At 37.9% G+C, this 23,103-nt stretch overlaps 1 protein-coding gene across 1 annotated transcript in view; it reads left to right on the plus strand.

Moving 5' to 3' along the window:
* Positions 1 to 261: 261 nt before the first annotated feature.
* Positions 262 to 23,103, plus strand: part of RUNDC3B (RUN domain containing 3B) — a 54,667-nt gene continuing 31,825 nt past the window's right edge. The window contains exons 1-4 of the mRNA XM_059818599.1: positions 262 to 365; positions 7,071 to 7,186; positions 16,949 to 17,082; positions 20,157 to 20,242. Coding sequence (XP_059674582.1) covers positions 262 to 365; positions 7,071 to 7,186; positions 16,949 to 17,082; positions 20,157 to 20,242 — 440 coding nt within the window. The remainder of the gene's footprint in view (positions 366 to 7,070; positions 7,187 to 16,948; positions 17,083 to 20,156; positions 20,243 to 23,103) is intronic.

A 23,103-nucleotide genomic window follows, 5' to 3' on the forward strand; every position in this document is an offset into this window, starting at 1 on the left:
GCTCTGCGGCGCTGTGATTCCGAGGCGCTGTGGCCGCCCGGAGCGGGGGGGGGGGCGGGCGAGCCGCCCCCGCCGCGGGGACCCCGGCACCTCCTCGCCTGACCTGCCGCCTGCCTTCGGGTGCTCTCCCCGCGCGGACCGGGAGGAGGAGCCGGGAAGACACGGGGGCCTTCTCCGCGTGCGGCGACGGGCGCAGCATCCCTGAGACCGGGAACAAAGGCTCCGCGGCAGCCCCGGCGGCTCCACCTGCCCCCAGCGGAGATGGCGTCCCTCGGCTTAGGGGGCCTTAACGTCTCCGCCCGCAGGAAGAGCGTCCCGTCTCGCAACGCCGCGGTGGAAAGGCGGAACCTGATCACGGTCTGCAGGTGAGCCCCCGGGCCGGGCCCTGCCCTGCCCCCGTCCCCGCCTGAGGGGACGATTCCTCTCGCCCTCCCGCCGCTTTGGCCGCTGGCAGCCCTGCCTGAGGGGGTCGTGCCGCTCACCCCCGCCCCGCGCAGGTGACTCGCGGCCCCTGCTCGTGGCGGCCGCTCGGGGGCGGGAGCGCGGGCGGCAGCCCCGCCGCAGCCGGCGGCCGCCCTGTCCGGGGGAAGGCCGGGGGGTGCGGGCCTCCGGGGGCACGTAGCGGTGGGAGAGGGCAGCCTGCATCCTGACTCAGCTCCTTCGGGAGCGTTTGCCTGAGGGGCGTTCAGGCGGCGGCCGAGGGGCAGGGACACACCTGGCAGCGCCGCCGGGCGCACCGGTGCATCGGGGCGTGAAATGGTCTTTGCTGGGGGGGGCGGGGGGAGAGGTTTGTTTTCGGCACCCCGACCGTGTTCCTGGGCGCAAGGCGTGTGCCGGAGCAAGGCCGGGCAGAGTAAACTCTCAGCAATGTTGAACTGAGGTTTTCATCTTCGTGCTAATAGAACTGGTGCAGCGTCGATTTCTCTTAAATTGACGCCGTACGCCCGCTTTTAAAATTTAGACAATATATATTGGACGTGAAGTGAAACCTAAAACTGTTCTTCCAAGCTACTGTAGAAGTGACTAACCGTGTGTTCTTGCTAACGCGCTGGCGCCGCAAGAGCAGTCCCGAGGAGGCTGCCTTCAGGGGATATTTTTATCTCCAAAATCTAGATCAGGAGATCCGCAGTATAGGCTAGATCCAGTGTATTCAAATTTTTTTTACCATCTCAGTGCTGAGCTTATACAAGCTTTATAATGCTTGTATGGCTTTCCGTGTAAGCGTTTCCGCTGCTGTCCTTGTTGAATTCATGCAGCATTTCCAAGTGTGCAGTACTGACCCATTACATCATGGCAAACTTTTAAATACACGAATAGGCTGGTAGCAATGACTCCATTAGTTCCTCTGTTTCAAGTGCTAAATTTTTAACTTCTCAAAGTAATTTGAATATTATCTGGAGAAGGTCTTCAACAGACTCATGAGCTATGACATAATTTTAATTCTCACAAATGTTAATAATGTACCAGGACAGCTATTAGATAATTTTGTACCCTCACTGCTTAATGCTGCAGCAGTATTTTTAAAAACAGTTTAGGACCCCATATTCTTCCTTATTTTTTGCTTTTATTATACATGGTTAATGGGTTTTACAAAGTGTAACTGTATCATCCAGCTACTGAAATGAATTTGCTTCAATATTCCTTCAAGCCCTGGTGTCAGAGTAGCATCGATACTATTCTGTCTTTTCACAGGCTTTTATGTTTACCTCTATTACCTGTGAAAAAGATATGCAAGAAAAACATAGAAAAAGAAGATTTTTACCAAACTTGCTGAATCAGATCAATTAGAAGGAATAGAAGTTCTCAGTTTCACTATTGCTACAGAGATATAGATATTGCCAATCTGCAGGCTTGGGAAAACACCAGTTTTGTCAAGTAATAACATAATTGTACAGGGTATTAACAGTTCTTTTCAAAGGAGTATATTGTATTCTATAGAGCTTGCTATTTTTTTCTGCCTCCTTATTTGAGAGGAACTCTTCTGTACTCTGTGCTTACATTTTATTTTTCAGTTTGTTTATTTCATGTCCTTGTCCTGCAATTGAAATGATGTTGTAATGTATTTAAAGATACTTAGAAATCAGAGGGAATTCAAACACATGTGAAACAAAAAAGTACTACAGAAACTACTTGAAATTGGCATAATTTAATTATTTTCAGTAAAACAATTTAATTTTCATATATCTTCACAATACTAGAAGTTGCTAGTTTATGAATACAACTTAAAATTTGGATTATGAGGAAAAAAGATTTGTGTTATTATGATGTGCACATTTATTTATATTTTTATTCTTCTGCCAATGTAAGAGTAATTGTTTAAAGTATTTCTGTGCTTTACTGTAGTTATTACACATTTTCTAATATTGAAAAGTGTTATTTGTTAGGAATAGCCAAATCAGTATCAAAACCAGTAGGATAATAGTCCTTTCCAATCAAAATCCTATGGGAATGTGAAATATTTCTAGTAAAAATAGCTCCAGTGAATTGATTCAATTACACTGAGTTGGAACAGCTTGCTACCCAGTGAAGGTGAGAGATCACAAGGAAGTTATTCCTCTGAATTACCATCTGTTAACAGTCTCTGGTAATTTAATGAACTATTTTTGTCAAAGCCTCAATTCAGCAGATTTTTATTTAATAGTTAAACCAGGCTTTGGGTTTTTAGTCTTTTCTTACAGTGATGATATCTAACTCCTTATGTGGATGTGGGTACTTTCTCATGGTTAAAGCTTTGGAAGGAACAGTTTGTTTCCACTAAAATGTTGAGTGGCAATGTAGCTATGGGAAGTAACATAGTTACTTAAGATCCATAAACCAATTGCATGTGACAATAGATGGTTATGTTTGTGTAACTGCACAATGGTGATTTAAATTGCAGTAATTTTTAGCATTTTTTTGTTTGAATAACTAATACGTGTTCTAAGCTCTGTCTCTCTCCCTACCTTAAAGTTTGATGCCTTCCATTTTCCAATAAATGGTGCTTGCTGGGATTTTGAGGTTTGTTTTTTTGGTTTGTTTTTTTTTTTTTTTTGCTTTAATCTAGTCTTCCCTAAGATTCACAGAAAGATTCACAGATCAAAGATTTGTATAGACACAGAACCACCAAAAAAATAGAGAAAGGCCTTGGAAGTGAGGCTCATAGCTTAAACACAGAATGTTAACACAGAATTGAACTACTGTCAGGAAATGTATTTTTAAAATAGAGATTTTGCTAATATGCATAAGAGCTGTTGCACTGACCCTTAGCTGAACTGTCTGGTTTCATGTCCAAGCCATGTTCTCCAGCATAAGGGATAATAGTTTATAATCTCAGGGATTATTCTATATTAATAGTTTACATTCTTTAAAATGGCATTTTAATGACAGTTCCCAAATTGCAAGCTAAATAAATTTGGCAGAATCCTTCCATTCATTTGAAAACCAAGAGGAGAAGAATGTGACAATGAAAAGTGACAAATTCATATAGCAGTCAAATTTTCTACCTATTTGCTTTTGATTAGAGGCTTGTTGCTGTTTTGGAAATAAGCCTATAGACCTGGGATATGTCCATAAAAGGTCTGGCTTTGGTTTGCAGTTATTCAAGAAATTTGGGAGACCTTCTCATGCATCTTGCAAAACAGTGGAAGAACCTACACCAAAACGATTGCTATAAATCTTTCTTATTCAGTAATGTTTCCCTCCTACATAATTCAGAAGGTCTTTCTAAGGTTGGAGAATGCTACTGTTTCTACGTCTTTTTTGGCTGAAGCAAGACTAGATTTGTGACAGAGAAGAATATGTAAGAATCTGAAAACATCAGAGTTCACAAAGGTCATCTAGAAACACTGATATTGGAATGTCTCCAATGGCAGTTACTGTATGGAAAAAAAAAAACAAAACACCACAACAAAACAACCCTATTGTTGCAGTGACACAATGGGAAATTATTGGATAAAAGATGTTTTTAAAGAATCTTGAAGCAACAGGTATTGGAGCTATATTGCTCCTCTGCTCCTACAGTCCACCAAAAAGTTAATCTTGGAAAATTTTAAGTTTGTTTTCAAGCCACTTTACTTTCTCATGCCCTTCAGTTACAATTTCTTTGTTAACCTCTGAAGTGTAGGTAGACTATTGCTCTAGAGTACACTGCTGCCGTAAGTAGCCCAGTGGAGAGAAGAAGAAGTTGGGAGCAACAAAGGGAAAGAAGAAAGCTGCTCTAACTCTACCTACTTGGAAATTTTTTCTTTATAGCTCTTATGTACTTTAGACCTGACCTTTTCCCTCTTGACTTTCAGTCCCCAAGTGGTTCCACATAACTGTGCAAGAGCATGGGCTTTCTTTTCTGCGGGGCTATACGCTGGAAGCAATATATGAGGCATCTTTCATGACTGAATAAAATTGCTTACCCAATGTTTACAGTGTAACTCTTTTTCAAAGGCATCATTTCTACATACCTTAAATCCTTTTTCAGGTCTGCGTGGTAAGCAGAAGTGTGAATATCATGCAAAATGTATTTGTAACTTGGAGATATGTTTGCCTCTCTGTAGTACTGGAGAAAAAAATTAAAAAAAACAATACAGGTGTATTTGCCTAAGAATTTTTTTAAATATCCCAAAAAATATTCTGGTCAATCAAATTTTGCCTGGTAGCACTGTTATCTTCCTGGTCTATGGAAATAAGGCGTACATACTCGCACTCCCTGTCAGTTCTCCTAAAAGCCAATTTCAGACAAACTTGACGTAGCTATAAAGGTTGTTTAAGTTTTTGGTGAAAGTGTAGAGCAGAGAGATGGAAATTAATATTTCTGTGGAGAGCATGGTGTCAGTAATATGAGCACTTAAAAAGACCACCATTAATCCTGATGAGCTGTTAGACTGTCTTTTTAAATCAAACCCTAAGTATTTAAAAACTGTTGTATCCTTAAAAATGAGATACCTTTCTTTTTTTTTCCAATTGAATGGCAGAATGCTTTAAAATTAAAAAAAGAAATTACTTACCTGTGATTTTTAGAAGTGTATGTGAACTGCTCTTAAGTGTTTTTTCTTGAACATATCTCCATTTCTCAATGTGTATCCCATACAATATTAACCAGTGAACTTTTAAACAGGACACTGAATAGAGGAAAAATAGGCATAGCTACATATTATACATTACTTTGTTTTGCAGTTTATGGATGATTGCGCCATGATCGTATCTCTGAGTTTTAAGATGATATTCCTATATATAGTCCAGTACATTACATTGCCAACTCAGTGCCTCTCTTGTGTTTATACCCATGAGTGAGTGATATGCCGCACCTTCTGTTTTTCAGATTTGTACTGAGTGGGAGGCATCTTCTTGTTACAGTTAATACCAACTTGGTCATGGCATTGCTATATGCATTTGTTTTTCAAAATTAATAAGTTTTTTTATAGATAATTTCACATATAGCTTTGAGGAAACAATCATTACTGCCATTAGAGTAGTCAATAGCAATGATACTGACTAGGTAGAAATTTACTGGTGGGTATGCATGTCTCTCACTTACTCAAAATGGGTTAAAAATGTGGAGGAGTTCAAAAGTGAGTCATAACTTGGCACTGCAGAAGAAGCTTCCTCCGCCGCCCTTCTCACTCCTAATTCCTGTCCTGCCAGAAACACTACAACAATAGAAGCCTGCAGGAAGGGTAGGATGGGGAGTCTTTATTCAGAAGTTTACTTAGTATAACATAATTGAGTTGAAACTCTTGAAATATAAATGTCAGTTCAGTTTGAGCATAATTAGTTTCATTTAGTAAGTGAGCATCAGGAGGCTGTGCTGACTCCACTAAGGATGCAGTTAAGTTACTGTGACAGTACAGAGCATTTGAAAATAGTACTGTTGGCTTAAAGAGTCTCATTCCTGCCCTTGCCTATATAGTATGCTCTTTCTGCAGCTGTGCCGTAGAACTGTTTGTGTTGAGATGCTGTGAAGTGTATTTATTATGAATGTATCCATATTTAAGAGTCAATCCACCCCTCCTTCTCTCAAGTACTAAAAATCTAGATCAGTTCATAGTGACCCCCATAAAAAGTAGAACTGCCACAATTGAGGGAGCAGTGTGCTCAGGTATAGGGTCTGGGATGAGCAGGCAGAGTGAGAACTTCCTAAGCTGGTACTGTTGAAGTTTGGGTGTTGTGAAAACTATCACCTCAGGCTCTAGTATAGGTCCATTAATACAAATAAGGATTGTTGCAAAAAACACCATAAATGCCTCAAAATAAATGTTACTTTCAAAGTTGAGGACATATGAAACTTGACGTGAAACTGAAAACTGAAGAACAAGGAGCAGAAAGGAAAATAAAAATGGATTGTGATTAAAATGTGGAAGGCAAGAGAAAAATCAATTTTTGTCATGTTTCTTGATGTTTAAACTGTCTTCTGAATAAGAATGAAATTGCGTAAGTGCAGGTCTAACTAAACACAGCTAACATTGGCTAACTGACTAGTTACATCTTGTCTGCTTTCTACAGCGGCTTGATTCAGCCTTTCCAATTTCAAATGTTAGATCATTTAAATTGATAGCTTTTCTGGCATAATGATGAAGTAATACAATGCTGAATAGGGATTACCCCCATTCACAGGGAAATCAGCCTGTGCAAGTTAATGGGCAGAGTTAACAGTGCATAAAAATTCATTGGTTTAGAGTGTTTGGATTATTCTTGCATCAGGATGGAATTACAGCGTTTTCATAATAGGATAAAGTTTATACTTCTGATTCTTGGGCATGGATTTTTGGATGCTTTTGAGTGCTTGCTTTTCTACAGCTTTATTAAAATACTTTAGAGAAGAGGAAAATAATTAGAAAATAATTGGCTCACATCTACATGGAAAGTGTGGGGATTTTTGTTTTCTTTTTGTTTTTAAGGCTTTATGCCTAAACCCAACAATGATGATTGTATTTCCAGGCTATTTCTCATTGTGGTATGTGTTTGTGTGCTCTGACTGAACTTGAAATCGTCAAGGTGGTTTTCTGGTTCTTTGCTTGTTTGATTTATACAAACTACTGCCCTGCTATAGAGGACCAATAGCTATCCATATACTTTATGATTGTCCTGTACTTTTGCTCTAGGTTTTCAGTCAAGACTCTGATCGACCGTTCCTGTTTTGAGACCATAGATGATACTTCCCCTGAATTTAATAATTTTGCAGCCATTCTGGAACAGATTCTAAGTCATCGACTGAAAGGTATGTTAATTAACTTCCTTACTCGTGATGTTTTTGCCACGAGAATTTGTTTATATGAAACCAGTGTACCTCTATAGAAACTCCTTGATGCTGAATGAAAGTGTTGGCTTTCTTGTGTCTGTCCCTTTGCTGTTGCCTTCCTGATTGTTTGCATTACTGTGGAAAAGTCAAGGAAACGGTTTTGTGAAACGTGTTTTCAATGTTCTTGTTTGAAGCCTTCTCGGCTGGTAATTAAGCAAGTGGATGTTGTCATGGTGCTGAGCTCTGTCTGCTTTTCTGCTTTATGATAAGGCTCTGTCCTTAGAGTTTGAAAGACAATTGTAGTGTTTTCTGCTTTAACAGAAGCTATAGAGAGCATATCTGTGGTGCTGCTCCCTTTTCTTTCTCCCTTCCCTGCTTTTGTTGCCTTCTTTTCCAGACACTGTGTTTAGTTCCTTTCATTCCTGTCACCCCGCCCCCCTAGTGAAGCTGGTTTATGCTACTGGAATGTAATGGATCTGGATTTAGTTACTTTTGAGAAAGGTCAGTTGGTGATTCTCGTCTTGTATCGGAGTCAGATGTTGTTCTAATTCAAGAAAATGTCTGTTTGCGTTTTTTGATTGTTCTAGAGGAAGCTGCTTTGCTAAAAGAACAGAGTGTGCCTTAGCAGTAACAGTCACTAGAAAAGGACTTTGGAAGCTTCTTCTCATTTCTCAGCTCTGTGTACAATTTCTGAAATTATTTGAGGATTATGAAGGACATCTTAATAATCTAAATATAGATGTGTAATATGACAATCTACTCCTTTTCATACCTTTGCTTTTTAATATTCATAACTAAGCTTTGTGAACAATATTGTGTGTAGGCTGACATTTGAGTAGCACAATTACTACCTGCTGTCATTCTGTCAGAGAATGAAAAAAAAAAAATCATGCAGGGAGGTACAAACATAGTGTTTGTCACATTGTGACAAACATTATTGGAGTGATTATGGGTACTTAGCAACTTGACACTGCAGGGAAATTGTACCGTTTTCTCCTTCTCCCCCATCTTCAGTGATGTTTGAGCAAAAATCATTATGAATTCTATTTTTTTCCCCCCAACATTCTTTTGCTTCACAGTCTGTTATTTAGGACAGGCAGTACAGAGAAGAAGCCTTGACAGGCTGGCAAATGGGTTACAGGCAAATGGAATTTGCAAGTAAAAAATTATTTCAAATAAGAAATAGAGAAAATCAAAAAGCTAAATTGTAGTTTTAGTCTTCCCCTTGTAATTACCAGTATGGTTTTCTAAGTTTGCAGAGTTAAATAAAAATACAGGAAAAGGCAGCAACTTGTGCATCATACTGCAAACAAGGTAGTATTTTGGTAATAAGCTAGTTCACTGTGAGTAATTATTTTATTCTTTAAAAACTTGAAAGGGAAATTGAGATAATGAATGTACCATGACAATTCAAATTTTAAGCGGGTATATAATGTACAACACAGGGCTTGAAAGAAATAGCATTTTTTTGATGGAAACGACTAACATACTGAACGCATACATTGTGTCAGTAGAAGCACACTAAAAGCAGACTGGTGATTGCAGTGGGTTGTATAAAGTATTTTAAAGCAGGCAGAACATACATTATCTGTTTGTCTATGGCAAGATAAATGGCTTCATTGTATCAAAGTTGTCAGGATAATCCCATGGCAGTGTAGTTAAACAGATGATCCAGATTTGAGAGTTTGAGTATATAGGCCTTTACTTTCTTAAGGCCATGGTAAATAAAAATTCCTAATGTCTAACTTCCTTCAGAAGTACTGGGTGAGGAAGGAAGAATCAAAAAAAAAAAAAGTATTTAATTTGCGTTGTAAAGGACTAGTTTACTTTTATTAGAATACTTTTACTGGCAACTGTCTTTTCTGACACTAAATATAGTATGTTATTAAGGAGCAAAGCATAGTCTTGACGGAATATAGTGACTGTTGCTGCTTATTGGTTTCGTGTTCAGCTAGGATCCAGACAAAACAAAATGGGAGGAAGAAGGATAGCAATTTTAAGGGGAAAAAATTATCAACTACAGGGATTAGAGTTCTAGGCTTTTCCTGAAACCACTGCAGTTAAGAATTCTGAAATAATAGTTCTCCAAGCCTCATCTTCCTGGCTGTTCTGCTAAAAATGCCAGTTATAACAATATGAGCCCCATTTTAAAAATTATTTTTGATAGGTAACTGATCTGATGTTGCCAGCTTCAAATAGTAAAAGGGTCATGAAACAACATTCATAGTGGTTTGGGTGGTTTTGTTGGTTTGGGTTTTTTTTTCAGAATCATTGAAGACTTTAGTTTGGAAAGTACCTTAAAAAGTCATCCAGTCCATCCTTGCTCAAAGCTGGGCTGTCTCAGATTGCTGACAGCATTTTCCAGTTGAGTGTTGAAAATCTCCATGACATTTCTTAAACTCAGTGCAGTTTGCTACAGAATTTTTTTTTTTCACCCCCACTGTCACTTTGTGCTTACTTTTCCCTGATCTTGGCCACGGTCCTCACTGGATCTTGTGGTGAGCCAGACCAGGAAGTCAAACAGGCAGAAAACTAATGTCTTTCCCCGTGGATGCACTTCTTTAACCCAGCTGCTCATTTTCTTGAGTGGTTTAGATGTGGGTGTTTGCTTAGTAATAAAATGAGATCGGCATAAATATATCAGCTCGCACAACAGAGATCTGTGAATCCTGCTTGAATGCAGGTAGCTGTTCATGTGATACAGAAGACTTAGCACGTATGGCACCAAAATAGTTCCACAAAAGGTAACATAATATGCCATGGCCAAAAGGCCACATCTGTACCACCTTGCCTTGTACACCAATGCCAATAAGTAGCAGTCAGGAATAGGCCACTGTTGTTAGAAAAAGCAGTCTGGCTCACAGCCTATTTTTGAATTGCCCTAAGGAAGAGAGAGAAAGTTTGAGTAAGCTGTATTGACTGTCTTTTCAGGGATTGCAAGCCATCAACTGCCTTCTGCTCTAGAAAGTGGAGAGATACTTATCCCTGTACTGTGTAATACTCTATGTGTAGTGTACCTGGTACTCCCTAGAAGTGCTGGATTTATTGTGAATGCATAGTAGACCAAATATCATAATGAGGAGGATATAAAGCATGTGTTCTTCCTGTCATTGAAATAAGCTGTGAGGCATGCCTGCTGGCAAGATACGATACAACTGGACAGAACAATTTAAGATCTTGAAAAGGTAGGAGAGGAGGAGTAACAGGAAAAAGAGGAGTGACTAATTACTCTTTTATTCCCTCTCAGGAATAAGAATTTGCATGGTTTTTTAATACAGCAGAGAGTAAGTGGTATTCTGAGTGGATACAGAGACAATATATTTGAAGGTCTCTGAACCAAATAAGACCTATAGTCCTGAAAGGAGTTTTACAGATTTGTATACAAATGCATGTGCATTCGATTAAAGAAAGCTGGGTAATTTCAGGAGCTGGGTTTTTTTCCCAGACAGTTGTTTGGAATTTGTTCCTTTGTAGCCGGTCACAAGCGGAGTCCCCCAGGGCTCAGTTTTGGGGCCAGTCTTGTTTAATATATTTATCGATGATCTGGATGAGGGGATTGAGTGCACCCTCAGCAAGTTTGCAGATGACACCAAGTTGGGCAGGAGCGTTGATCTGCTTGAGGAGAGGAAGGCTCTGCAGAGGGATCTGGACAGGCTGGATGGATGGGCTCAGGCCAACTGTATGAGGTTCAACAAGGCCAAGTGCCGGGTCCTGCATTTGGGTCACAACAACCCCATGCAATGCTTGGGGACGAGTGACTGGAAAGCTGCCCTGCAGAAAAGGACCTGGGGGTGTTGATTGACAGCCGGCTGAATATGAGCCAGCAGTGTGCCCAGGTGGCCAAGAAGGCCAACGGCATCCTGGCCTGTATCAGAAACAGTGTGGCCAGCAGGAGTAGGGAAGCGATCGTGCCCCTGTACTCGGCGCTGGTGAGGCCGCACCTCAAATCCTGTGTTCAGTTTTGGGCCCCTCACTACAGGAAAGACATTGAGGTGCTGGAGCGTGTCCAGAGAAGGGCGATGAAGCTGGTGAGGGGTCTGGAGCACAAGAAGTCTTATGAGGAGTGGCTGAGGGAGCTGGGGTTGTTCAGTCTGGAGAAGAGGAGGCTGAGGGGAGACCTTATTGCTCTCTACAATTACGTGAAAGGGGGTTGCAGAGAGGTGGATGTTGGTCTCTTCCCCCAAGTGACTAGTGACAGGACAAGAGGAAATGGCCTCAAGTTGCGCCAGGGGAGGTTCAGGCTGGATATTAGGAAAAAGTTCTTTACTGAGAGAGTGGTGAAGCATTGGAACAGGCTGCCCAGGGAAGTGGTGGAGTCACCATCCCTGGACGTGTTCAAAAAACATGTGGACGTGGCACTTCGTGACATGGTTTAGTGGACATGGTGGTGTTGGGTTAATGGTTGGACTTGATGATCTTACAGGTCTTTTCCAACCTTAGTGATTCTGTGATTCTTTCTTAAGTACTGTGGAGATTAAGCTGTATCTTGTAGTTGTCTTGGTGGTTTCTCGTTTTCACTGCTGGCCACAGATTTTGCAGGTATATTTTCTGTAAGTGTCCTTTTTATCAGAGCTGCTAAGTAAATATATATATTTAGTGCAGAAATGGTAGGGGCATCAAAAAGTGTTTAGCAACAGTGCGTGGGATTTGATCACAGGTATATCCTAGCTGATTTAAAACCTGAAGTCAATTCAAAGTGATGTATATATTGTCTTTACTATATCACAATGTTGCATGGCTTTCTGCCTTTTTCTGTTACTTTAAATTAGTTTTAACCGAGTTAGTACTGAAGAACATTAATAACTATTGTAGATTATTATGACTATCATGTCAAACATATTTCTGAGAACTATTGTCATGTGTATGTATGTTGACTTACGATGTTTTCATTGTAATATCCTTTATAGCAAAATGTGTTTATATCCAAACTGCTAGCCAGTATGCATGCTTAGAAGTAGTTTTTGTGTATAAATTAAGTTCTGTCACTGACAACATATATAGTGCATCTTGCTTGTGATTCCTGTAATTTTTGCATGTCATAGTTACTGTGAGCGTACTTGTCATCTGTACGCTTATTTGCATTTACCACCATAATGACACAGAACAATATGCTGTACTGTGGTATTTTGATACTTTCACAACTTTGTGTGCCTTTTTTTCCTGTACATACATTTAGAAGCTATTATAAACACATCAAAAGTTTCTGCAAGTTTCCCATGGAAGATGCTTATCTCTATCTGATCTATGTTTTTCCTAATTTTTAGTGACTGTGGAGTTCGTTTGCTTGCTTTTCTTTTTTCTTTTAGAAAACTTACTGTGAGTAGTAAGCTTCTAGGGTAATCAGTGCTGCCTGAGTGGAAAGACAAATGTAATAATTCTCTTCCTTTCCTCATCCAATAAAATGTTCTAGTTTCATGCATCATCAATAGTCTGGTGGTAGTAATAGCCTAGTAATGACTAGTGACGTCACTGGTAAATGTTTTTGTACTTCTTCATAGTAAGACGGATTACTAAATAATTCATTTCTGAAGCAGTGAAAGACTTTTCTTATCTCTGCAGTACACAATTTATCCCTTTCCATATGGTTTTTGTTTTCCTTATTTATTTTAGTATTTATTTTTTATTTTACTTATTTATTCTAGTAAAATAAATTTACTTATTTTATTTTTACTGCTACCTGCTATTTCATGGAGTTTCTTTCTTTTTAACCAGTGAATATTAATACAATTTTTATTCATCAAATTTCCCTGAATTCTAATAATTCAGGCATAAACAATGGGTACAAAGGGAAAGGATATGAATTATGTCTGCAGAAGACAATTTGCACTTGTAGGTCTAGGTCACAGGTAAGGAAGCAAGGTTCTTTGAGTGACTAAGATGCAGCTTGTAATGCTGCTTTTCCTGAGAGAAAAAAGTCTGATCGATAAAATGTTTAAGGTAATGGAGATATAATGGGGGTGAAAAAGGTAAGTTAAGGAAATAAGAGCTGAAGGCACTACTGTCATGAAAAAGACAAAGTCTAAGCATATGGCTGCAGTGGCAGCAATAAGGCTATTAGCAGAATAGCTTTTGTGACTAGATTTAATAGTTATACACACATAGCGACCCTATTACTGGTTTTGGCTAAAAAGAAATAGTAAGGTTCTTGTGTAATTTGTGGTTTAGCTCATTCTCCTTTCTTTTGTATGGAGAAAAATGTTAAATTAATTTATAATTGCCTTGGAGGACTGAGTTTATGAATGCCTGTAAATTTTTGGGTTTTAATGACCCATTCTGTAGGCCCATAATAAAAGAGTAGGTATCACAGAAATTCGTCAAAGGAATAGCATGCCAGTTTATTACCAACAAGTTGTATTAAAACTTATTTTTTGTGGCATCGAAAAATTTGCTGTGAACTAAATAATACAGGGAAGTCTGGAGAAAACCTGCCTGTACCTTAGAGCATCCTAGTTGTTACTACTTTGCAGCTGTGGAACTTTGTAGATATGAAATTGGACTGTGATTAAATAGGAATCAAACTGTTTAATGTCTTATTTGTGAAGAATTTCTTGGGCGTGAAAAAAGATCTGCAACAACTAGTGTTGCAGATTTTTGTGTCTAGGTGCTTGGAGCAGAAATGGCTTGATACAAATAGGCGTGTAGCAGTATTCAAAATGTGGCGAAATAAAAAATTTTCGCAATATTGTTTCTATTTGCTTTGCAGTTCTGTAGACAAGAATTGAATTAATTTGAACAATGTTTAACATTAAACATGCAGCTTCCATGCTTACTTAACAGTTTTGTTTGGCTGACAAAAACAATATCATGCCTGTTGAAATAGCTGTCAGCTTCTGTGTCTTCTGATGACATATAAACTTCATGGCAAAGATTGCATACTCTTTGTCTTTTGGACCTCCCAGGAAACTTACTCTTTCCTTAAGAAGTACTTTGACAGAATATAAGTTGTATACTAAAATTAGCTTTCAAATTTATTAGGACCCTTTAAAATTTAGATATGATTTTAAAATCATAGAACAGTCCAGGTTTGAAGGTACCTCGAAAGATCATCTGGTCCAACCATTTGTGGGAAAGGGAGCCTAGATGAGATTATCTAGCACCCTGTCCAATCGCATCTTGAAAACCTCCAGTGATGGGGACTCTACCACATCCCTGGGGAGGTTGTTCCAGTGAATGACTGTTCTTGCTGTAAAAAAATACTTTCTTATGTTGACATGAAATCTCTCCCAGTGCAACTTGTACCCATTGCCCTTTGTCTTCTCCATGTGGCTCTTTGTAAAGAGAGAGCCTCTGTCGTCTTTGTAGCCGCCCCTTAAGTACTGGAATACTATGATGAGCTCTCTTCCTTAGGGAGAAAAGACCTAACACCTTCAGTCTTTCCTCATGGGGCAGGTTCTCCAGCCCTTTGAACATCTTCATGGCCCTCCTTTGGACATTCTCCAATCTGTCTATGTTCTCCTTGAATTGTGGGGACCAGAACTAGACACAGTACTCCAGCCATGGCCTGACAAGCACTGAGTAGTGGGAGATATTTCATTTCTCATTCTTGAGAAGTTCTTATGGCTGTGTACGTTGAGTGCATTGAGGGCCAAACAGAATTTCATACACTGGAAGCTTTTGAAATTGTAGGGAATATATAGCTTAATATCTTATTTAGTAGTTCTTAAAATACATTCCCACTATTCTTGGACAGTCTTCTCCAGCATTTTCCTGCATATAGAATGATTAAGGAATGGTGTTAATTACTACAGTGTGGGCAAGGTTTAAAGTTGTAGGGAGAAAATAGTGAAATGTAGAAGTCCTTGGTTTACAAAAGGTCCTGAGCTGGCTGTGAGTTTTGAGTGAAGACAATTCCTACTGAAGTCTGAAACCCATCATACCCTCTCACAGAGCTGGCTACGAGATGAGAGCCCACTGTTATGTCAGAGTACATTGTAATTATGGCTACCTTGTTTTGTTGATCAGTGTAAGCCAAATAAGTGCTGTGTGCTGGTATGTTATAAAGGTATTTTTGTTTCTAAATGACATGTGTTTTTCAGGTGCTCATTGGTAAAGGGAATTGCTTTGAATTAGTGTCTTCAGAAGACTACAGAGTGAAACTGTCCATTTTTTGCAGAATATATTCTGTCCTTAAGATAGTTTGAAAAAGCCACAAAAGTTATTGTGTGATATACTTGCCTTTATTAGTTGGTACTGGAACTGGTGACACAAAGTCATCTTCACACTGAAGTTGCATTTAATTTTAGTCCCCAGAGCAGAAATGTTTCTGATATGGTAAAGAATATGAAAAATATCTGTAGCTTTTCGTGTTGTTAAAATGCCATCGAATTCTTGTTGCTCTCCGCTGCACTTGGCGTTTCAAGGAAAACTGTAAGTTCGTAAGAGCGCTACTTCGTAGAAAATTCTTTTATTTTAGTCCTTAGAGCTGAGAAGATCTGAATCCACAGTAACTGAAGCACCTTGAGATTTTGTTTTGCCTTTGGCATATTGAGTAGTATATATTAATTATTCCTGCTTTTTCTTTTTTTTTTTTTTAAGTCTTTTATCAAGCTTTTAGTTTAATAAATAAATCCATGTGGTGAAGTAAGCAGATGGGCCACAAAGTCAAGTTACATGCCACCCTCTAGGGAAAAAAACCCACCACTTGAATTTCTTGAGGTCATAGGGGACAGATCCTTGACACTACTCTGGCTGTGCTTGGAGCTAAGATAAGTCACACTAGATAAAAATATCCTTGTCATCATATTTTGGCATTTTATTTTCAGTATGTGTGATTTGCAGTATCAGTCTAACATATTCTTTCTTGAAATCTGAGCTTTCTAACAGCAAAAGAATTAGAAGTCTTTCTGATAAATTAGTAAAGCTTCAGAAGTACAACTCAAGACTTGAAATAAAATAAAATTAGCTTAACAATAAGATCTTATTTTATATGAAGAAAAGGTTTTGCACATACATAATAATGGCAGTCACCAGAGGGCAATGTTCATCTTATTTTTTACATATCTGTTCACAGTTGTATGCTGTTCAGTCTGAAAAATGGGGCTGAACTGTTGCCTCTGTGATTAAATTTATTTTGTGTAGAGTGGTTGCAAGTAGTATGTAATTTTGCCATTCGTTTTCTAACGGCAATATATTCCAAGCTGGAAAAAAAAATACAAAGGATTTTGGTTAAAGCTCCAGAATAGATACTAATTTGGTCAATTCATTTTGGTCAACTTCCCAAGGAATGTTCTGTGTGCACTCAAAATAAATTGTGACTGAAAAACTTTTTTGACCATGCATCAATTTCTCCTTCAATGAAAGCACATTTTGAAAAATTCCAATCCACTCCTAAAACAAAGCTAACGCTACCACAGCAAACAGTGGTCTTTCTATAGATATAGAAAATTCATTTTTTTTTAAAGACCAAAACTCTCTTTACTTGACTGTATTAGTGAAACACATGGTACTACCTAAAACAATTAACAGAAGTACTTCTTGCATATTTTTAATTCACAACAGTGTGTGCTCTATTGTGATTTAAGAGTCCTGTGAAGAACTTTTGAGTATTATTATAGCATGCTAACACGGAAAAAAACAACAAAATACACCTGTGACCCAGTTTTCAGTAGGAATTTATGGACTTCCTAGTATAAAATCCTTTCAGTGCAGGCAACCCGTAAGGAAGTATTTTAATTATGTTCATCTTCAATAAGCAGAGAGGGAGGTTCATAAATCTTTACATAATTTGTATTTTGATTTAAGGTCAGATCACCTGGTTCGGCTATGAAAGTCCTCGTAGTTTCTGGGACTACATTCGAATAGCTTGCCGAAAAGTCTCACACAATTGCATCTGCAGTATTGAGAACATGGAGAATGTCGGTTCTTCTAGAGCTAAGGTAGGGAAGAGAAAGGTCAAACTGACTTTTTTATTACATTGTTCTGTGTAAAATATATCTGACATTTCTGTACCCAGAAGAAAAACATATTACTAAGCTTGCCGCACAAAATTTTTCATTGTTTAAAATAATTATTTTTTGTATGTACCTAGTAAATAATTACTTTAAAAAAATACTTCTAAATCTGAATGTTTCCTTTTAAATTTATGTTATTTAGTAGAATAAATCTCAAGTTCTCTATTCAGTGAGCATGTTGTATTATAAAATGATTGCCTTCACATTTTTGAACTTACATAATTTTTTGAAAATGCAGTATGTTGAGGTAAATTAAGTTCATGCAAGCATGCCTAACAAATATTATTTTAAAATTGTAGAAATGTGGGGTTTTCTCCCCTAACCTAAGTATAATTTTATTTTGTATATAATTTATACACTAACAGCAAGTGTGTGATCAGCTCTTGAGTTAGTTGGTGTGATTGTGCAGGAAGCTTTTAATAGATTTATTTGCTAATAAAGATCCATAATTTTAAAGGATCTGTGTACAAATGACACCACAATTCCTGATTGTAGATACGAAGGAAGTAACAATTTAATGTGTTTATATGCATATGAACTGAATAAAAATTAGCTTTAAACTGACCTATCATTAAATATTAATAGTGAGACAGTATAGACCAACACCTTAAAAAAAAAAAAAAAAAAAAACAAACCAAAACAACAAAAAACTGTTGCACAGAGATTACAAGTTCTTTTTACTAGATTGGAATGCTTTTCAGTAGCTTGTATTTCTGTGTAGAGCAGCCTTGATTGGTAACTGAGAACCTTCTGACTTGAAAGTATAAGTAGTATAAAAGGATGCACAAGTTAATGTTCTTAATTGTTTTTATTCCTAAATGACCTGGAATCAGTTGTTTGAACAAGTATCCAAACTGTGTTCCATGGCTATTTTAAAAGTCCTGTAGTTCCAGTTTTTTTATTATACTCTGGATTATTCACAGTTGGTGTCATTGGTGAGATGGAAATATTTAGTTTGTTATATACAAAAACTTTGTAGGTTTTTTTTCAGGTGCATGACTGTGGTTAATACAGTTTAAATTACAAGTATTATGCAACCACAGTTTTCTTCAGTAAAAGATGATGCTTAGATCAAGCAGCACCATGAATCTAGTACATCTTTGAGCAGCCATTCTGATGATCCATAGTATTGCAGAACAGCTTATTTGCTCTGTCTACTGTTGCTCCTTTCTTCTTTTGTATAGACTCAGTTTTAAATTTTATATAGTAAACATATCTGTAATTTGTGTGAAAGCTTTGCAACACTTGAGATTCTATAGCAAAAATCTATTGACTGGTTTTCCTATCCAGAGCATTACGTGTTCTTCCTAGCACTCGGTGTATTGGAGTAGCAGACTGATAATTTAAGTCATGCAGCTTTTCTTCTCGCTTATGTTGAGATCTGGACATTCAGATAATTTGGAGAACTTATTTCCAAATACTTTCTTGCGAGACTCATGTTCTAGAATCTGATGATTGTATTGCTTATATTTGAGATTTATTTTAAAGGTATTTCTGAATTCCAAGATTTTAATAGGTATGAATATTTAAATTTAGTCGATAATAAGATGCAAAGCTGTTTTCTGAAATACTCTTGTTAAATAAATTAAAATTTTCTTTTACTCTGTGGAAAACTCCATGCCAAATAGTAAACAAAGATGATGATTTGTGCAGCAAGTGTGGAGAGCGGTGCTGAATTTTTAAAGGTGTGTGTGGGAGTATTTTGGATGTCCCAGTCTGAAAAGGTTGGAGACATGTCAACACAAATATAAGTGGTATGCATCAGTTTTACTGGTGGTCCAAATGGGTGTCTGCTTCAGCCTGGAAGCTATTAGTAAGGGTTTGCCAGTGCTAGTTAGCCCTGCTTTCACTGAAGCTGCATAGGCTTTAGTCATTAACTAAGCATCATCATCAGGGTTTGACTGTTTCATTCATGTTCAAAATAACTGCAACATAAAGGCAGCTATCCAGATAAACACCCTTTTAATTTTAGTGCACTCTATGTTAAAGTTTTTGCTGTGTTGTTGGTATTTATGAAAGCGAATTTTTTTGTTATTTAGCATCTGCCTATCTTATTGTAAGTTTAGTTTGAGCTAGGTCTATATAAATTAAAAGTAGGATTATAATCTACTACAGGTGGGTTTGGTAGAATGTCTGCAGTGATATTGAGCTAGATGTCAATAAGCACCAAATATATTAAGCAGAAAGGCATCTTAGTACTTATATCTATTTGTAAGTTTGTATGGGCTACAAGAAATGTTCCTGGTGTACTCAAAATGACAATCATAATTATGGCTGCCATTTGAAATGTATCTTTCTTGTAAACTACAATCCTTTGCACTAGACCTGTAAACATAATGCAACATACATTCCTGAACATTATTTTTGAAGCTCTTGCTGTTGTTTATAGAACTGTTTGGATTAAGTTCTGCTTTTGGCCTACAAGTTTTAGGCCTTTTAGATTTTATTGCATGCCTGCATATTATGTGCACCTTCCTGAGTGTCCTTACTGAGGGGAAAAAATAATTTATGCAAATTACATAATAAAAATACATCACTGAGCTATAATTTGTTTTTAATTGCTCTCACAAATATTTGAATGAACACAGAGAAATAGTTTTTAATTAAATCACCTTGAGGGTAGGTTATTGATGCTTTACAGTGGAACTGATTGGATGCTTCCAATACCATTGTCTTTAAAACAAAAAGCTTTCTGCGCTGATCTGCAACCACTTATGCACATGAGAATGTCAAAAGGCTGCAGCAGATAATTAAAGCAAAATTATTCCCTCCCCCCCCCCTTCAAATTTTGGAGAACTTTATTTCACAATAAAGTTTATTTGTAAGAATGCATTTTCTATTTTCATTATTACTATATCTTAGCAACAATTTCTGTTGAGTGGTAATTTTGTTAATCAGTTCATTTCACCCAGGTAAATCAACTGTATTCATTTTCAGATGTAAAATAGTGTGTTTCATTCTATAATACTTAAATATTTGATATCTCTTTCTTCTTGCAGGGTCGAGCCTGGATCAGAGTAGCACTTATGGAAAAGCATTTGTCTGAATATATTTCCACAGCTCTGAGAGACTTCAAAACAACCAGGTCTCTAAGACTTTTATTTTTGCAATATTTTAGCAAATGTTGCTTAAGTGAGGAACTTAGGTTTGAAAGTGAATGTTCCTCTTGATTTGTATAGGAAAGGATGTCACTAGTAAAACAGCTGTAACCTAGTAAAAGACATCTGGAGTTGATATCAATTGATTTGATTTTAGCATGGATGAAACTGCAAAATTGAAAATTCCTTTGTGATTTTAAAAATGTGGAAATAAGTCTGGAATTCTTGAAAGGTCAAAAGAGAAGAAAACCTCTCTAAAGAAGGAACTAATTCTGAAATTGTAGCATGATAAGGATAGAAGATGTAATGTTCCTTTTAAACTTAGGCATGGTTAACAGAAAGCCCTAGAGTCTCAGTAAAAAATGATTTTTGTAGGAACCTGTCTTGAAGAAGAAAGAAAGAGAATTCCAGGAGACTTTTGAGAAATACAGAAGAACAGAATCAGTGATCAGGCATAGCTAGGATTCTTGATGTAATATGAAAAATGTATAACAGAAATGTGTAACAGAATTTTGTTTTACCTTCTAATGGTAAAAGCTGTTATGGACAAGAATATCCTTTGTGATAGAAAATACTCTGGCAGTTTTGGACTGTTTCTAGATAATACGATTATTACATGATGCTTTATCCTGTAACAAGTGTCTCTTGTAGATTTATGATGAAGTCATCTAAATATGAGTGAGTCTGTAACATGTTGTGGTACCTTATGTTGAACTCTGAAAGTTTTAGACATACTGAATGGACTATTAAAACAATAAGAATTTTCTCTGTAAGGACTTCTGTTCATTCAGAATATTATTTCTGTTTGTAATCTGTCCAGATCTCCATATATTTTGTCAACATTAAGGTGACTTTGAAACACAGCTACGTAAACATCCCATTTTATTGAAGTTTCCAGACCTGTTGTCTTTATTTTACCCAGATTTGCTTGCATTTACAGTAGGCAAGAAGCTCATAAAACAAAGATTTCTGGAAAAGATTTACTTGTGTTGCCTCAAACTGAAAAATCATTTGGGTTTGTGAGGGGGCGATAAGGAGGAAGAGGAGGGTCACAAACTATGTAGTTAAGTAGTACATTCTTTGTCCCTGTTTGGTAGTAGTTTGTTTGCTAGTGGATAACAGTGGTATTATTTTATTAGCAGTTTCAAATTCATTTATTTGAACATGTTAATCTTTCATGTATTTGAATGTTCTTTCAGTGGTATAGCTTTTGGAAACAACCTCTCTTGCATTCCAAACATAGTAAGTGCAAAGTTTGTTTTGAAGTAATATTTTAAATACATCTAATGGAAATAAAAGTTACAGTTTCAGATCTTGTTAGTGTGGATTTCAAATCCACTAGCAATAATGGACACACTCTCTTTTTCTGTGTGGGATTTCAGATACCTAGTAAGTGGCCTGATTTTTTTGGTGAAGCTTTGCACCATTTATTTAGCGTTTTAAATTATGCATTGTGCTATATTTATAAACCATAAATATCATACGTTACATGTGTATGTAGAATATGAGATTCACCTATCGTACTGCTAGCTCTTTTTAAACCTCACTGTTGTGTTTAGGTACCTGATTTTAGGGCTAGTCTTTTAATGAAGCAGCACATCATTAGTGCTGGATCTGCATATTACACTTGGAAGGGGGTTGGATTAAGCATGGGCACACAATTATTTTTCTAACAAATTGGGCAGCACAGACTCTTAAGTTAAACTAGACTGTTCTGTTGTGAGACGTCAACTGCGTAATACTGAAAAAAGATTTGTGAGTTTTCCAAGGGGACTGTTGTTTTGGCTGGATTACTGTAGCTGGCTTAAGGAACATTGCCACTATAAGACTGACATCTGCATCTCACCGTTACAAGTATGCTCTATCTTTTTTATGTGATTACCTCCTAGGCACCATTTTACAAGATAAACTGAACATAGTACAGATTGGTACCTGGCAGTGATTTAACAAATGCCGCTGAAATGGTTTGTAATCAGCTTGTACTGGCAGCATTGCTCTTAGTTCACAAATAAGAGTAACTGTACTGAATCAGACTGTGAAGTCCATCTAGCTCAGTATTCTGTCTCAACCAGTGGCCAGTTTAGCCTCCTGGTGCCCTTCCTGAAGTCAGAGGGTAGAGAGTTGAGTCTGTACATCATAGCTTCAGTGCCAGAACTGTAATCTCTTATCTTCCCAGAGGAAGTATTCCAGATTTCTTCCTTCCACTGAGAACATGCAAGGTCTTGGACAACTCATTTCCTTACAGCAAATAGATGTCTGTTATGAAACTGCGAAAGTGGGACTTCTGACAGTGTGCATTATAACACAGTTCAATCTTTGGAGCTGTGCCCCAAAATGTGTCTTCTCTGGATGTTCGCCATGCAGCCAACTCGAGCTCTCACTGAGCCATCCTAATGCTTTCATGCAGTTCTTAAAACAGATGGAGCTTTTGGTAGGGCAGTATTACTGGTATTTGTCTGAAAGATAGGTTGCATTCAATAACCTGGCACCTTCTTGCAATCATATGTTGCTAGAATGTATAGGCAGACTGTGCCTCTCGGTTTCTGGTAAGTGACCTTTCAACCTTGCCTTGGGTAGAGAGCAGCTCTTGGTTTTCCTCTTTCCACATGTAACGCTCAGGTGAATTCTAGTGACCTTTCTGCCTCTGCTGCTGCGAAGATTCCTTTAACACAGAAATTTAAGTTGTGTGCTACTTTGCTAAACAGGCCAAATGCCTTTTTTACAAGGCCATGCATGGCAATGGAAGGTCCTATTCACCTGCCCTGCACATGGAATGTTTCTGTCTGGAAGTAGCTTCTGTGGTAGCTGGGAGGAGGAAATTAGAATAAATGGGAGAGAATGGGGAGGC

The sequence above is a fragment of the Gavia stellata genome, chromosome 6, assembly GCF_030936135.1.
Source record: "Gavia stellata isolate bGavSte3 chromosome 6, bGavSte3.hap2, whole genome shotgun sequence".
In the NCBI taxonomy this organism is placed as follows: domain Eukaryota; kingdom Metazoa; phylum Chordata; class Aves; order Gaviiformes; family Gaviidae; genus Gavia; species Gavia stellata.